A 16,166-nucleotide genomic window follows, 5' to 3' on the forward strand; every position below is an offset into this window, starting at 1 on the left:
AAGCATCAAAACTCGTAAAACTTCTGTATGAACAATATTACTTAACGTCTACTATTATTGAGTAAGTTGCTTCTTTGTCATATTAAAATATAAAAATCTTCTGTGCGGATGTTTATCACTATAAGGCTTTTAAACGGCTGGACCAATGTTGATCAAATTTTTTGTGTGTAATTAACTTGTGGCAAGCATGGTTTCGAAGCGTGATGGATCGAATTGAAAACGTTTTTAATTAATTAATTAAATAATTTAAATATTGGATGGTTATATCTCCAAGATGATTAATATTTATTTTAACCTATTGTTCAGAAAGAACTGAAATAAATATTTAACCCGTTGCCAACGAACAATAAGAAAGCCAGCTCTGCTTTTTGTAATGAAATTTCCTACTGTGATATGTCAATTCAGAATAGATAAAACGTAGAGAGAGAGAGTGAAGCCTTCATTTCTTAAAAAGGAACGATTTTAGGTCTTGTGATACATTTTAAAGTAAAGTACTACAAGGTTCACACAAAACATGTGTTTTATCCTCGTAGTTGAACCATGTGACCAGATTGGTGCTTTAGGTTTTCCTAACCAAATGATCAGAAAAAATCGTAGCTAGAAACATTTGTTCCTCGGCTGAAATCCATTGGAGTTTTGGCCCCAAAGTCAAGAATACTTTAAGTATTATCTAACTAATCAGTACATTATTAAAGGAAAAGATGATGGAATTTAAAGACGAAACAGGGTAGTTCTGTACACAAAAGATCAGTGCAGTGGAAGATCTTTATCTTTGGTAGAAAGAACAAATCAGACTTGCCAACCTTATGAAAAGAAAAAACGGGAGATCCAGTCAAAGCTTTAAGGGAGAAAAAGGGAGATTTTAAACGATGCTATAATAAGTAAAAAACACTGTTATAACAAGTATTTATTTGATTTTTTCATGAAAGAGAATTCACTCGCATAATAGCTCTTATAAGTTTGTAGATATTACATTTTTTCAGACATCGCTAAAGATGAATGTTAAACTACAACACATGCGGTAGATTAAGGAACAAGATGAAAATACGCGGCGCAGTTAGCATGCGTCTGAAACAGAACGATACCGCGTAAACAGCGCAGGCGTGAGATAGAAGTAGAAGTGCGAACGTGGAGTTAAACCAAAACTCCATTGCCGGAAGCATTTCGGTCGACACTCCGAACGCACCCACCGAATGTTTGCAGCTCACCTTGCGTTCGACGAACCTCACCAGTCGACCGGTAAGTAACCGGTTACTAACCGCAGCGTTCTATGATCAACCGGTTACCGCATCCGTTACCATTCTAAGCAGTTGATTGGTTGATTGGAGCACGTGATCATTAGCTGTCACGTGATTAACTAACCGGTCGTGCTCGTCGAACGTAAGCTCACTGAGCAGTGCGGGTTTGCTCTGCAAGTCACGCCATCTATTAGGGCTGTGAGTAACTATTTTAAGGAATAAAATTAAGTTTAATTTAAAAAAAAAAGAAAAAACCCGAAAAGAGTAAAAAAACGGGAGAAATGGATACTCAAACGTACAACCGGGAGAATGGAGTAAAAAACGGGAGTCTCCCGTAAAAAACGGGAGAGTTGGCAGGTCTGACAAATTAAGCAATATATGAAGTTTAAAAAGTTTTTGTTCAAAAGATCGAACCGCTAATCGGTCGGAGTTGGCTTTGTTCACTGATCGGCTGGATTACAGTAGCTTGGTGGCTTAGCGACTTTGGCTATAAACAATAGAGTTGAGTGATCATGCGTCTACATTTTAAAGCTACTGTTAATGTAATTTATTGTATTTTTTGTTTATTTGGAGCAATATTTCAAACTGAAAAGAATTGTTTTTTTGTTTTTAAAGAGTTTTTAGTCATTTTAGTTGAAGAATGTGTTTTTTACATCGGGAAGAGGGGGGGGGGGGGATGAGTGATTTTCGCTTATTTAGAGAACTGTTTTTACCTTTATAATTTTTCTAAACGATATCATTGCGATTGTTTTATTCTTTTTCATGTAGGGGATGTTGCAGTGAGATTTCCCGTTTGTTCCAGATAGGTAGTTAGATTTTTACACTTACTATCTGAGGACGATTTTTATCCTTTGAGTATGGTTGAAGGAACAAACCATCAAGTAGGGAAGAGGAAAATAGTTACTAAAACAACTGCTCAGTGGACATTAGATAAATCAAGTTGTAATACATCTACGCATTCTGACGACATAGCAGCTTTAAAACATTTTTTTAACTTATTTTTTTCAACAGAACGGTTCAAACACTTCATAGTTTATTTAAATTTTTTAACTTTTCAATTTAGAAAGTTTGAACGGAACAACGTCTGTCAGGTCCTCTAGTTAGAAATATAAATTTCCAAGTAACAAATGAACGAACTCTACTCATGGCAACTGTCCATTCGAAAAACAATGGATGTCACAATAATAGTTCATTTTTAAAAAAAGTTGTTTTTGTGATTTATTTATGGTTAAGAGCGGTGCATAACTGATATCACACTTTTCAACATTTTTGACATTCTCCCCCCTTTGTCAAAGTTTCGCACTTCACCATACCCCATCTTCTTTTAGTCACATGTCACACTGTTTTTCATAATGTTCCTATTAAAAAAAGGCTTGTTGTCACATTCTCCCCATTGTATGTTCCTCTTCTCATATCTTTCCTCTCCCTTGTCACAAATTGTTACTATTTCGTGAACCTCACCTTAAAGCGGAACTTAATTCATGGACAGCCCTTATTTTGTGGTAACAGTAAGCAAATATACGTTTCCCTACTCTTTGTTTTCGTATGCAGAGAAAAAACATTTCTTGCGCTGCAATTGATGCCAAAAATTTGACGGAAATAGATGAATAGCGCCAATTTCCCAATTATCGAAATCTTTCCGAATGAAATGATGCTGCAAAACTCAGATTATACGGAAAACTTCTGGATGAACAATATTTCTATTTTAAAGTTTAATATTATTGAGTAAGTTGCATTGACCTCTGCCATTAGAAACATAAAATTTGAAACTTCAAACAGTAAAGTGAACGAATCCCACTTGTTACATTAAAAATTGTACATTCAAAAACACTGGACACCACAATAATAGTACAATTTTATTTTAAAAAATCATGTTTGTGATTTGTTTATGGTTTAGTGGATAACTGACTAATGCCCTTTTCAAAATTTTTGATCCCTCTCCCCTTTGTCACAAAGTTTCACACTTCACCATACCCCCACTTTCCATTACCACATGTCACACTGTTTTCATAAACGTTCTTATAAAAAAAAGGCTTGATGTCCCTCTTGCCATTTATTTATTCCCCCTTGTAACAGGGGTGGGGGGACTTCATTTGTTGTCCACTCTTTGCAAATAGGCTTTTCTCTTAACTTTTTTTTACAAATACAAAATATATTTCTTGCAGTGGCATTGGTTCCAAAAATTTGACAACAATGGATAAAGTTAGCCAGTTTCACAATTTTGGAAGTCTTCATGAATGAAATGATACCACGAAACTTCTTCAATACGTAAAACTTCCATGCAAACAATATTCTTCGTAAAAGTAGGCATGACCGTTGCCGTTAGAAATGTAAAATTTTCAATAGTCACATGAACGAATTCTACTTGCGGCAACATATAATTAATTCTCCATGCAAAAGCACTGGACGTTGTAATAATAAGCCAGTTTTATCAAAAGTTTCACCTTGAGATCTGTTTGTAGTGATAGCAAATGCAGGTATTATTAGGAGCTGTGTCGGTTTTTTTTTTTTCAAAAGGCGATTTTATCAAAACTGAAAGTCCTCCCTCCCTCTGAAAAAATCTTTTTAAATATTAAAATTGCGAAAACATAATCAAAATTAAAATGTTTTAAATGCTTGTAGTTACCCAAAAAGCCTCAATAATAAAAACAAATGCAAGTATTTAATTTCTTTACGCTCAAGCGTGAAATGGCAACACCACAATATTATCCAGCAATTTATTCGAAAACACATTTCTAATTAGTATCTCAGTTAATTACAGTTCAATTTCAAAAAATTTCATTGATGACACTAAAACTCGGCAAGAGCTACTAAACAAAAAAAAAATGAAGGAAATCGACTCACAAACAGAGGAGAAATCGGTACCGAAAGAAAACAGCTAGCCTATTAATATTTAAAGATAATAATTACCTCATGGTCATTAATGAAACAATGCAGACATTAAAGTGTAACAATAAAATGACTTTTTTTCATTTAATTGTATTTTTTTATTGAGTTTTGCAGCCCTTCTTATAAATAGTTTATGACACAATAAAACCAAGAGAAATGAGTTAAAACTTTATCCTTCTTCAGTAATTATAAAAATCATTAATTAAGGGAGTAAAAAGTAAACATATTGATCTAATATGATTTCTTGATTTTGATAGTAATTTTAACGTGTAAAAAATATGTATATAATTTATTTTTCAGTTCCTTATGCTGAAAATAATCTGTAGCTGAAATGTCAATTTCACTGTGAGCATAAAACTGTTTAATTTCCAATGATTCTAATTCTGTACAAGCCAATATCAGGGTTCATACTCTATTTGGATGAAAAAATTCCATGACTTTTCAAGGACTTTTTCATGACTTCAATAAAAATATTCATGACCTTGTTACAGCATTATTTAATATTTAACAGGAACAGCACTATTTAATATCTAACTTGCCAATTTTTAGAAATGAGCATTAGCAAAAATTCTACATGACTGCCACTACTTCATTGAAGCACTTACTAGTAATGGGAAAATATATCAGTGTACACTTAAAAAACTAAACTTTTTATTTCGCTTTATCATATAAGTTTAAGTAAAGTAAAATTGTAGAAATGAAATATAATGATGCGTAAATGTCTAATATTTTTTTAATAAACAGGCAGAATGATAACCAATGGGACAAAGGTTAATGAGTCATCACTAAGTTTCAATAAATTTGCTTCCAGAGTTGTTTTTTAGTGTCAACAATGGCATTTAATCATCCACATAACTTCAAGTATTTTCGTTTTTTTTTAAGTAAAGCCACATAGTTTAGTTTTTTGTGTGTTTCTAAACTAGGTAATTATATAAAAAATCCATTCAGTAGTGAATAAATCTTCTGATTCAAAAGTACTTGTTTTGCTTATTTATTTGCACATTTTCAAATGCATATAAATTAACAAGTTCAGAAATTTCAACACATAATGTGTGATTCCCGACATTGAACGTAGCAATGGGCTGCATGGATTAGTTTTGCTGGCCATATGTTGGACACTACTGTTTTAAAGTATTAGAATTCCCCCTTTTCTGTATTTTATCACCTGACTAAAGATCTTTATTTTCTAAAACCTTCAACAAATTAAAATAAACTCTGATAAATTTAATATTAAAGTTATTACGAGTGATGGAAACCAACTCGGATGCAATTGAATTGCGTCTTTAGAGTGGGCGTGGCCAAACCAAGAACTTGAAAGTTAGCTACTACAGAATATAGAACATAAAAAGTGTTGAAAATAATAATTAATTCAAAATGAGTGATGCCCAAGCAGTAAAATCACATCACTAAAAAAGGCGAGTGGTTGCGACAGGAGTGGATGCAATGAGATTTCAAAATTCAGATCTGATTTTTGGATCGTTCAATTTTTGACTTTTAATAACTTTTATGTGCTATACTATTAAATCACTTAAAATTTCTAACGCTCTTTTAGTTACTGTTACTTTCTCTTTGTCAAAGACATTTTTCCATGACTTGAAATAAATTTCCATGACTTTGAATGAAAATTTCAATTTTTCATGACTTTTCCAGGTCTGAAATTTGCTTATTTTTTTTCCATGACTTTCCAGGATTTCCATGACCCGTACGAACCCTGCAATATGCAGAATTTTGAAGCAAGTATCTGTTTACCAATTGAAAGTCTTTTTTTTAAAAAAACATTTGTTTTCTTTTTATAGCTTGTTGTATAACTGTTTCAACTCTTAAGTTTCGAAAAAAAATATTCATTATTGTTTACATGCATTCTAGATACCAGTTAGGTACCTGAAATTTAAAAGAAATCTAGAGAACCATCAGGTTTAATGATAATAAGCTTGTTTGCACATCGTTGGGAGTCGGAAATAATTGCAGAATAGCTTTTGGTTAGTGAAACTGATGGTTTTGAAGGCTTATACAGTAAATTTTGCTTTTGGGTATGGAAGAATCTAATGCTGAAAGTCTAAATAATTGTAGAATAATTTTTGATTGGTGAAACTGTTGCTTTTGAAGGCTGATACAGTTAATTCTGCTATTAACCATGGAAGAATCTCATGCTTGAAATTTTCCTGGCAATGCTACTAGAAACACAAGCAGTTTTAAAACAGTAAAAAAGAACTTTAGAGCTGGATATCTTAAGAAAGGATTCTGTTTTCAAACAATAAAAGAACAAACCATTGAGTTAAAAAATGGTGGAGGACGTATGTAAGTAGATTTCACATCCCATGGATATAAATCACTCTCAGGTACATGTAAAGAATTCCATCGTTGATTTCCAAACTAAAAGAAAGTAAAAAGTGAAGTTTAACAAAAGGAATATGTGTTAACATTTGCAATGTAACATACATACATGCATGCAAGAATTCAATTACATGTGAAGAAAATTTTGAATCTTCACACATTCTATACAAGAAAGACTATAAGGGATGGATTTAAAAAAAATTTACCTTGCAGAGTTAAACAACATAGCAAATGGCAAGATATTTATTCTCTAATGCATATACCAAGTGCTGTAGTTAAGGAGATGCTTACATATTCAAATACAGAAGGTATTAAAAAAAGAAGAGACGCTGTCCTATATTTCTTCTCAACTACATCTTTAAACATTTTATAGATCAAATTATAACTGTATCTTATCTATATGTATGATATGCCATTTGAACTTGCATGCATGAAAAAAATCTGACCATGTTTATCCATTTTATGTATGGTATGTCATTCAAACTCCCCGAGAACATCAGAGGATTGGAGGTCGAACCAGATCTCAAAAGATTTGAAATTTTAGGAGGATCATGGATAGCTCAGTCTAAACTTTGTATGGCTTTAATTAGCAGAGACATCAGTTAAAAATGTCATTTTTCAACAATTAATTTCTAAGCTGCCCTGGAATTGGTAAAGCAGTTGGCCACTCGCCAATAAATCATGGTCTGAGCAAAAGCAGATTTAGGAGTAGTGCTTGTGGATGATGAATTACTTTTTTCACCTATTTCTTTGAATTGCTAACTTATGCCATCTTAGGGGGCAAAAGGGGGACAATGCCAAAAACAGTATGCTCCTGTACTTTTGGAGATGAAGGTGCGCACCAACCTGCCACAGGACGCAAGTACTTTCTTAAAGAATACTGAAGCATGAACTGAAATGTTTAAATTTAAAGTATTAGTTAATTCAATAACTAAGCACATTTTAAAATAAAATGGATACGAAAAGAACAAATTTTAGACTAAGTTATACAGAATGCAAGTGCACTCAAACCTGTTTTTGAGCGATAGAGACCGAATTAAAAAACAAAACTTTTAAAAAAACTTTCAGAACTTCACGAGTAGTTATAGAAAATAGTTTTTGCAACAGTTTTTTTTTTTTTTAAATTGTGCGGTAGATAAGGACCGCATAAAAGTAGTCTGTAGAAACTCACCCAAAAACTTACGAAATAACTAGGAATTACTTCTTTAAATAACTTCAAGATACCGTAGCTACTTGGAATCTTGCCACACCTTTTACAATCTGGTTTATAAAATACACTTGCAAAAAATGTTAAACATTTTATTCACATGTGTTTTATTTTGTCGATGTAACTCCAACTTTTGCCAAATGATGATAATTTTGCTGAATATAACTCAAAATTTTGCCAAATGATATTAGTTTTGCCCAAATGGAACTCCAAATTTCATCAATTAGAACTCTAATTTTACCAAATAGAACTTCAAATTTTGCGGAATAATGATAATTTTGCCGAATGGAACTCCCAATTTTGCTGAATGACATTAGTTTTGCCCAATGAAATTCTAAATTTTGCTGAATCGAACTCCAAATTTTGAAGAATATAACTCAAAATTTTGCCTAAAGATGAAAATTATGTCAAATGAAACTCCAAATTTTTCCAAATGGAACTGTAAATTTCGCCGAATTATGATAATTTTGCGAAATTGAGCTCTAAATTCTGCCGAATGATGATAATTTCGCTGAATCGTGAGGCAAAATTTCCCAAATAAGGAATTTTTTAGGTCCTAGTGTCACAGTGACCTCCCATCAGCAAGCCCCTGTCATCATTTGAAGACTAACTAGTTTTAAACTATTTTGTCAAATGAGTTCCAATCTGATTGAAATTTAAATACTACTGGACAAAAAAAAAAAAAAAAAAAACACACATAAAACCAGGTTTGAGTGTATGTTGTAGAGAAATTTTTTTTGATATTTCACGGATTTTATTGAACAAATTGGAGAGTTTGAAGACCACAAAATTCTAGCATCATATATTACAAAAGCAACAACAATCAATGGCATTTGAAGCTATAAATTTCTCAAGAAGCAAGTGGGAATAAATATTTATTCGGTAACAGATGTGATTTATAAGAGAAAAACTAATACTAAAAAATAATATAATTTATTCTTGCCTGGATTTTGGAATACACTTCTTGAAACATGGCTGGAAGAACATGTTTGGCTTCAACTTCCTAAAATTACAAGAATGAAAATTACTTTCATTTTATATTTAATAGTTAATAATTGTTTTTATTTCATTTCAATAAATTTCCACACAGTGGTAAAAATATGTCTTTCAAAACAACCAGAATGTAATGAAAAGCAACAAAATAATCGACTCTTATTACATTATTTACAATTTTCAGCAATCACTTAGCCAATTTTTTGATTTTTTAAGCATTCCTCTCGAAATACGAGAATTCTTGAATGTGTCGTGATTTGCATATTATTTGTTTAAAATCTGAGTTTTCTTTAGTTTTCTTATTTTTTTCTTTTTTTTAAATTTGTCACTTATGTTTAGGGACAATTTTAGGAAAATAAAAAAATAGATAAATGAAAAATTCAGATATAATCACATTTATATCAAGAAGATATCTCCATTAGATTGAATTTGAGTTACAATGCCTTCAGAAATGATAACATTTGCATCAATAAATATATACTTTTCAAATACTTCTCTAAATCATTAATTTCAAAAAAGGGCTTAGGATTTATGACTCTTCAATAATTTTCGGTTGGCTTTGGAATATTAACAGACTTTTCTGAGCAAGGATACGCTGAGCTGAAAGTCAATAAAAATTTTAAGAATTGAGAAAATATTGCTCACTTAAAACAGAGTTTGCTCTAAAAAGTGAGTCCAGACTCAATGTTGTACCCACCAAATCTCTGATTTCTTCTCTAAATGTGAGTTTTTGGTAAATCAGGGCTCATTATAAGCAAGTTTTACTGTAAAGGATGTATTTTGCTCTTGCACAGTGGCATCCAACCTTTTTCTACATAACGGCCACATCTCATATTAAAATGATTCTTGTTAGCCAGAACACTTATAAAATTTCATAATATATAAATTTTTTCTAAAGAGAAACAAGATGGGAAAGTAGGGAAAAGGAAAGAAAAATAAAAGCAAATAATTGTTGTCATTATTACTGTGCTTCTTTTGTTAACTGTATCTGTTTTTTGGAACCTAATTTCTGAATATCTGGATTCAACTTCGTAACATTATTGTTAATTGAGCATTTTGATTTAAAAAAATTAAACAAAACAACTGGTCAGCTTCGAGGCCGTAGGTTGAGCACCATGGCTCTGGCGGATGTAGCGACCAATCTCATACGAGGGTCGTCTGAAAAGTTTCCTACCTTGATATGAAGATGGCAGCACTAGTAATTCAAAGTGGGGTGTCCTTATTTAGGCGTTCTTTGGTAGCTCGGAACCGAAATTGGCGCCAATTTGAGCTCAAATTGTTTGTTTGTCAGCCATTTTTTTGAGTTGATGTTACAGTTTTTGTGAAAATGGAAAAAATCGAATATCGAGCTGTCATTCGCTACTTGTTTTTGAAGGGGAATACGCCTGCCCAGATTAAAGATGAGTTGGACGCTGTGTATGGGGACTCTGCTCCATCATCTACCACAGTCAAATTTTGGGTAGCAGAATTTAAACGTGGCCGTACCAGCTTGGGTGATGATGAACGTTCGGGTCGGCCCAAAACTGCTACCACTGACGAAAACATCGCCAAAGTTCATCAGATGGTGCTGGATGACCGTAGATTGAAGGTTAGGGAGATAGCAGAAGCTATGAATATCTCCAAGGAACGTGCTTGCCACATTTTGAACGAAGAATTGGGCATGCGCAAGCTGGCCGCACGTTGGGTGCTGCGTTTGCTCACTTTGGACCAGAAACGGGTCCGAATGAACAGTTGCAATGCTCTGTTGGCGCTATTCCGGCGCAACAAAACGGAATTTTTCCGACGACTGATCACTGTAGTTGAAACCTGGATTCACCACTACACCCCTGAAACAAAAACGCAGTCAAAACAGTGGACTGCAAAGGGAGAACCAGCTCCAAAAAAGGCCAAGACAGTTCCTTCTGCTGGGAAAGTGATGGCAACTGTTTTTTAGGATAGCCATGGAATTATATTCATAGACTATCTTGAAAAGGGTAAAACCATTACAGGAGCATACTATGCGACTTTACTTGACAAATTAAACAATGAAATTGAAGAAAAACGGCCTCATTTGAAAAAGAAAAAAGTCCTTTTTCATCAAGACAATGCTCCAGCACACACCTCAGCAGTTTCAATGGCCAAAATCCATGAATTGAAATATGAACTGATTGAGCACCCACCCTACTCACCAGACCTGGCCCCAAGTGACTTTTTCTTGTTCCCTAAGCTGAAAGAAGCTCTTGGCGGACAAAGGTTTTCTTCAAATGAAGAGGTAATAGACTTCGTGAACAGTTATTTCGAAGAGAAAGACTCATCGTACTATTTGGATGGGTTAAAAGGATGGGAGCATCGCTGGATCAAGTGTGTGGACTTACAAGGAGACTATGTTGAAAAATAATAGTCAACTTGGAAGGTAAATATTGTTTTTCTTCGTTAGGTCGGAAACTTTTCAGACAACCCTCGTATCTTTGGTTATTTTATGTCATTAAGTGACCCAGACAGCTTAATGAACTCATTAATTACGCATTGGGAAATTTAAGAAGCATCTTTTGAATTTTATACTATTTTTCTACTTTGATACCACTCTGATAGTACTTCCAAACTTTTCCATAATACTTCTTACCACTAAAATAAGTGTGTAAAAATGTATCCAGAGAATCACATTCTTCAGATTGAAAGAAGCAAATTCAAATGAATTTAGGTTAACAATATTTAACAGAAAATCTGCTTAAGGGTAACAAAATTTTGTCGCAATCTTTTCCAAAATACGTTTATTTTGCAACACGGTCAATGTCTTTTTCATTTTCTTCTGAGCTTTTTCAGAATAACCAACCATTACTTGAAGATCAGTTGCAAGTGCGTAATTCAATGGACATTTTGGGGTGGTGCAAGTGATTGATTGAAAAATGAAAACCTGATTTTTAGAAATGACAGAGAAAAAAATGAGTTTTTTAAAGCTGGGCATTAAAATAAGGATTTGTAAGCACATATAACAGGGTTCGTACTCAATTTCAGAAATAAAATGAAGGAGTTTTGGAGGACTTTTGAAGGAGTAAAATGGGGTTTTGAAGGAGTACTAACGGGCCGACCTTAAATGATGTTGCACTTTTTTTTTCAACACATTCGGCCCCCTTTCCCCTTTGTCACAAAGTGTCACACTTCACCTTACTACTCCTATTGTCATATGTCATATTTTTTATAAACATATTGATATAATAACTGTGTGATGTCACTTTTTGTCACCCTCCCTCTTCCCCTTGTCACAATTTCATGAACCCGTCTCCCTCTCAAGGCATGACATCACTTGTGGATGTGGATGACCTTTTTTACACTATCATAACTGTGATTTACTATAATTTTTTTTTTAACACACCATCACTCAATATAGTACATCTACTAATGTATTTTTAAATTTTTAAATAATACACTGGACAAACTGACTGCTGAGAGTGGTGTAGGAAAAAGCAATAATTATAAAACTTGAAAACATAACCAAGCACCATTTAAGCATGCTTTACTTCACTTATGAATTGTCTTAGTCATCTAATAGTATTTTCACCTTCAACTTTTACGACATCTATGATCAATTTGTAAATCACATCTTTATGAAAAAAATAAATACACGAATTTACTACATCAAAATCGTCCTTATACCTTTGTCCTTGTGACGATGTTATGTTGTCGATCGAAGTATTTTAAGTTACTGTCATAGAGGAAAATTATGTGGTCTTGAACTAAAAAAGAAGGAGTTTTGAAGGAGTTAAAACCAAAATGAAGGAGTTTGAAGGGCCCTTTACAAAAATTTCCTGAATGAAGGACTATTGGAGGAGTTTTGAAGGAGCGTATGAACCCTGTATAAAAGGAAGGACTTGTAAGTACTTGAAAAGATGCATACAAACCCTATATAAGTCAGCTTTGCCAGATGGAAATTATGAATTTTTCCACTGATTACATAAAACTTTCAAATGTCATGAAATTTTGTTGATTTGAACAAGGTCCCCCCCAAAAAAATTTTAATTAAAAATTTCTATTTTTATATTTGAAAGAAAACAAACTTACTTGAATTTCTTCTCTGGAAGGCCAAATATCACATAAAAAGACATCTTGTCCATCTGTGCCTTTACCTATAATTTTGTTGTTTTTAAAATATGATAAATATTTTTAAATAATAAATACACTTAAAAATATTATCACAAAATAAATTAATAAGCAAATGGGTTTAAAAAATTTACCTTAAAAAACTTAAGTCTTTGCAAAAACTATCATTTGTACATAAAAAAAAATATCAAGACTTGTTCAACAAGACAACATAAATATACACATGACTTTCACTGCCCAAAAAGTGTTATTCTATGAACGTTTTTCCAAAAGGAAAATAAATTCAAGCCAAACTGAATTTTAGTGATATATAGACAAAGAATGACAAGACAGGAAAATGAAATAAAAGAAAAATAATTTTGACTTTTACTTTGAATTTTTTGCTTTTGACTTTTCTAACAACATGGACCTAGTTTAAATTGTAATATTTAAGCGTTTTGATATCTTAGTTCCAGAAACCTAAAAACCACCATTAACGGGGGGGGGGGGGGGGTCTGAGGGCTCTCCCTTGGAAATTTTTTTAATTGAAGCCCAAAACACTCAATGATAGGCCATTTTGGTAAAGTTTAGGGACTCTTTTACCTCAATTTTTTCTTACTGATAGTCCCAAAATCACAATATTGGGCAATCTTTAAAATATTATAGAAAGATTGGGGGGGGGGGGGCGCTCTCTCTCCCTGAAATTGAAGCTTTGAACATTTTGAAATTGAAGCTTTAAAAACGAAATTGTACTCCATCTTTCATAGCATTTATATGCTTTTTGAATGCATTATCGAAGGGATGGAGTTCAAGAACTCTTCTTCAGTAATATTTCGAAATTGGAGTTCCAAAAACGCAATTTTAGATGATGTCGGATGATGTTAGGGGGTAAAAGTGTTTGGGGGCTCCAAACCATTAGTTTTTGCCGATCGTAAATCTTTTTATTGTAGCAATAAAATCGCTTGGGGCATAAGATTTTCAATTCTGTAACATAACACACTGACACCATCCCCCCCCCAGTCTTCATTTGTAAAAGCATTCTTTTATATGATAGCAGTAAAAAAACAGCTTCAGTGAAGTAGATATATTTTTTATAAACAAGGAACACTATTCAATATTCATTAATTAAAAAAAAAGCAATAGGGGAACTGAGTCCTCACCCAAGGGAGTGCCCTCCAATCATGTCCCTCAAAAGGCACTCAAATACAGTCTAAAGTAGCGTTTTAAATATTTCAGCATCAAAAAATTTTCGGAAGAGAACTCCCAAACCCCTTCCTTTAAGTTCACCACAAATGTCCTTGAGTTTTTAAGGCTTCAGTTTCTAATTTTTTTTTCAATTTACAGTACCCCCCTTTACCTATATACATGACTTATGACGAACTAAAAGTTTTAATACTTTAATTTCGGAAAATTTTTGACAGAAGCTTCCGACTCCCTTCCTACTTAAGTCATTCAAAGATAACCCAAAACAAAGTTCTTAAAACTTTAGAAACGAAAATTTTTCGGGCTGGGCAGCAGAATACGCCCCTCTCCTTGTGTGAAGCAGGCACACTAAAGGCAGTGTAAGTTTGTGTTTAAGATTTATTTTTCTATTGCAAGAGCAACTCCCCTTTCCACATCGCCAAAGAAAACTCAAAGTTTTAAGACTTCAATTTCAAAAATGTTTCGAGAAAGACCCTTGAATTACCTAATCCTTAACTCACTCAAAAATAGCCAAAATAGCATTTCAATACTTTAGCATAGAGAAATTTTCGGGGAGAGAGACACCCCTCCAGCCCATACTAAATTCATTAAATTTAAACTAAATTTGTGGTTCCCCCTTTTTCATCACCTAAGGTTTTAGAATTTAATTTCTAAAATTTATCGAGAGGAAGCCTTCAAATTCCCTCTTCTTAAGTCTCCTAAAGATTACCTAAAGCAGAGTTCTGAATACTTCAGTTTTGAAGGGGCAGGGGGACCCCAAACCCCACCCTCTATGTTCATTAAAGATGAAGTTGCGCTTTTAATACTCCAGTTTCAGAATTTCGCATAAAGAGAGCCCCCCTCCCTCTTTACATTGCCAAAGATAGCTTAAAAGTTTTAAGACTTCAATTACAAATATTTTTTGGTAGAGGATCCCAAATACTCTTTCTCTCACGTCATTTTAGTATAGCCTCAAACAGTTATTAATGCATCAGCTATAAAATATTTTTAGGTTAAAAAACCGAAACCATCTCTCATAAATTCAACAAAGATTGCCTAGATTAGTGTTTTTAAGATTCCAGTTTCCGATATTTTTTAAAACCCCACCCTCCCCACTTTTACATCATTAAAGACAGCCTAAACATTTTTGACCTTTTTTTTAGAGTTTGCAGAGTAGAAATCCTAAACCACTCCTAGCTTCAAAAATGGCTTAAAATTAAGTTTTCGATTTTTTTATTCTGGAGCCCTTGAGTAACTCCCCCCCCCCTCTTAGATTCTCCAAAATATAAATGTGTTAAGACTTCAGTATCGAGCGTTAATTTGCGGACTTACCCTCTTTGCAAGAGCAGCCTTTTTTTGCAAACTCGTGCTGCCGTTATTTTGCTCGTTTCCTTTCTCTCCTCCTCCCTATTTCCATTCTAGCGAGTGTCAGGTTGAAAGTCATTGGAATTTAGTGATTCTTAAATTCTTAGAATATTTTACCAGAAACATGTCAAAGATGCAGGAATAGTTGCCCATTGGTGTTTCAAACGAGCTTGAAATTTGCCTCTGATTCTTTCCAAAATTCCCATTCTCATTAAAATCTTCAAAATCCCTGATATAGTTTTACCTGGTATGTGGACGTCCTTTGATGTGGCATAAACATTTCATTTCGTCAGCAATCACACTCACCCTGTGATTCAGATTCAACTCTAAGACAATTTAAGAGCACACATAATTTTCATTTCTGCATGTAAAGTTTGCAAAAAGAAATGCAAATGAGAAAAAAAACGAAAGGATGATCGAAAATAGCACGTGAAAAATAAAAACAAAAGGCAATCAATTCAAAAAATTAGCAAGAATAGCGAGCAACTCTGCGGTCTGCAATGCAGTGAGTTGGAAATAACAGAGCTACCTAAAAAAAGTCAAATGGCGTGAGTCTAAAAGTCACTCCTCCAAAAGCACTTTGCAAACAAAACAAGCCCATGGCGGAAAATCGAGAGAATGTCAACGTAAATTCGTGGTTATGGAAAGGTCCAGTAATTAAAGCAAATTTTTCAAACACTCAGTTTTTCTTTTTTTTAGTAAAAACTGAAGAAAAGTCATCGAATTTCTTTCCGTCCCGACCTCGGTCTCGGAAATTTTGTCCAAGATGGAAATCCGTCTTGAGACGGAAGGTCTTGCACCCATGGATTGGACTTTGAATGAGTCTTAAAACAAGGAATTGTACAGAACTACACAAGTCAACTTTCTAGAGTATTAACAACAACTTTGCAAAATTAAAAGAA

At 33.5% G+C, this 16,166-nt stretch overlaps 1 protein-coding gene across 2 annotated transcripts in view; it reads right to left on the reverse strand.

Annotated features, from left to right (window-relative positions):
- Nucleotides 1–16,166, reverse strand: part of LOC129235308 (cytoplasmic aconitate hydratase-like) — an 85,112-nt gene that overhangs the window by 14,521 nt on the left and 54,425 nt on the right. For both annotated transcript variants that reach the window (XM_054869041.1, XM_054869042.1), the window contains 3 exons: nucleotides 12,700–12,764; nucleotides 8,612–8,671; nucleotides 6,396–6,500 (listed from right to left, as the gene is read on the reverse strand). In XM_054869041.1, the coding sequence (XP_054725016.1) occupies nucleotides 6,396–6,500; nucleotides 8,612–8,671; nucleotides 12,700–12,764 (230 nt within the window). The remainder of the gene's footprint in view (nucleotides 1–6,395; nucleotides 6,501–8,611; nucleotides 8,672–12,699; nucleotides 12,765–16,166) is intronic.

The sequence above is a fragment of the Uloborus diversus genome, chromosome 2, assembly GCF_026930045.1.
Source record: "Uloborus diversus isolate 005 chromosome 2, Udiv.v.3.1, whole genome shotgun sequence".
Lineage (NCBI taxonomy): Eukaryota > Metazoa > Arthropoda > Arachnida > Araneae > Uloboridae > Uloborus > Uloborus diversus.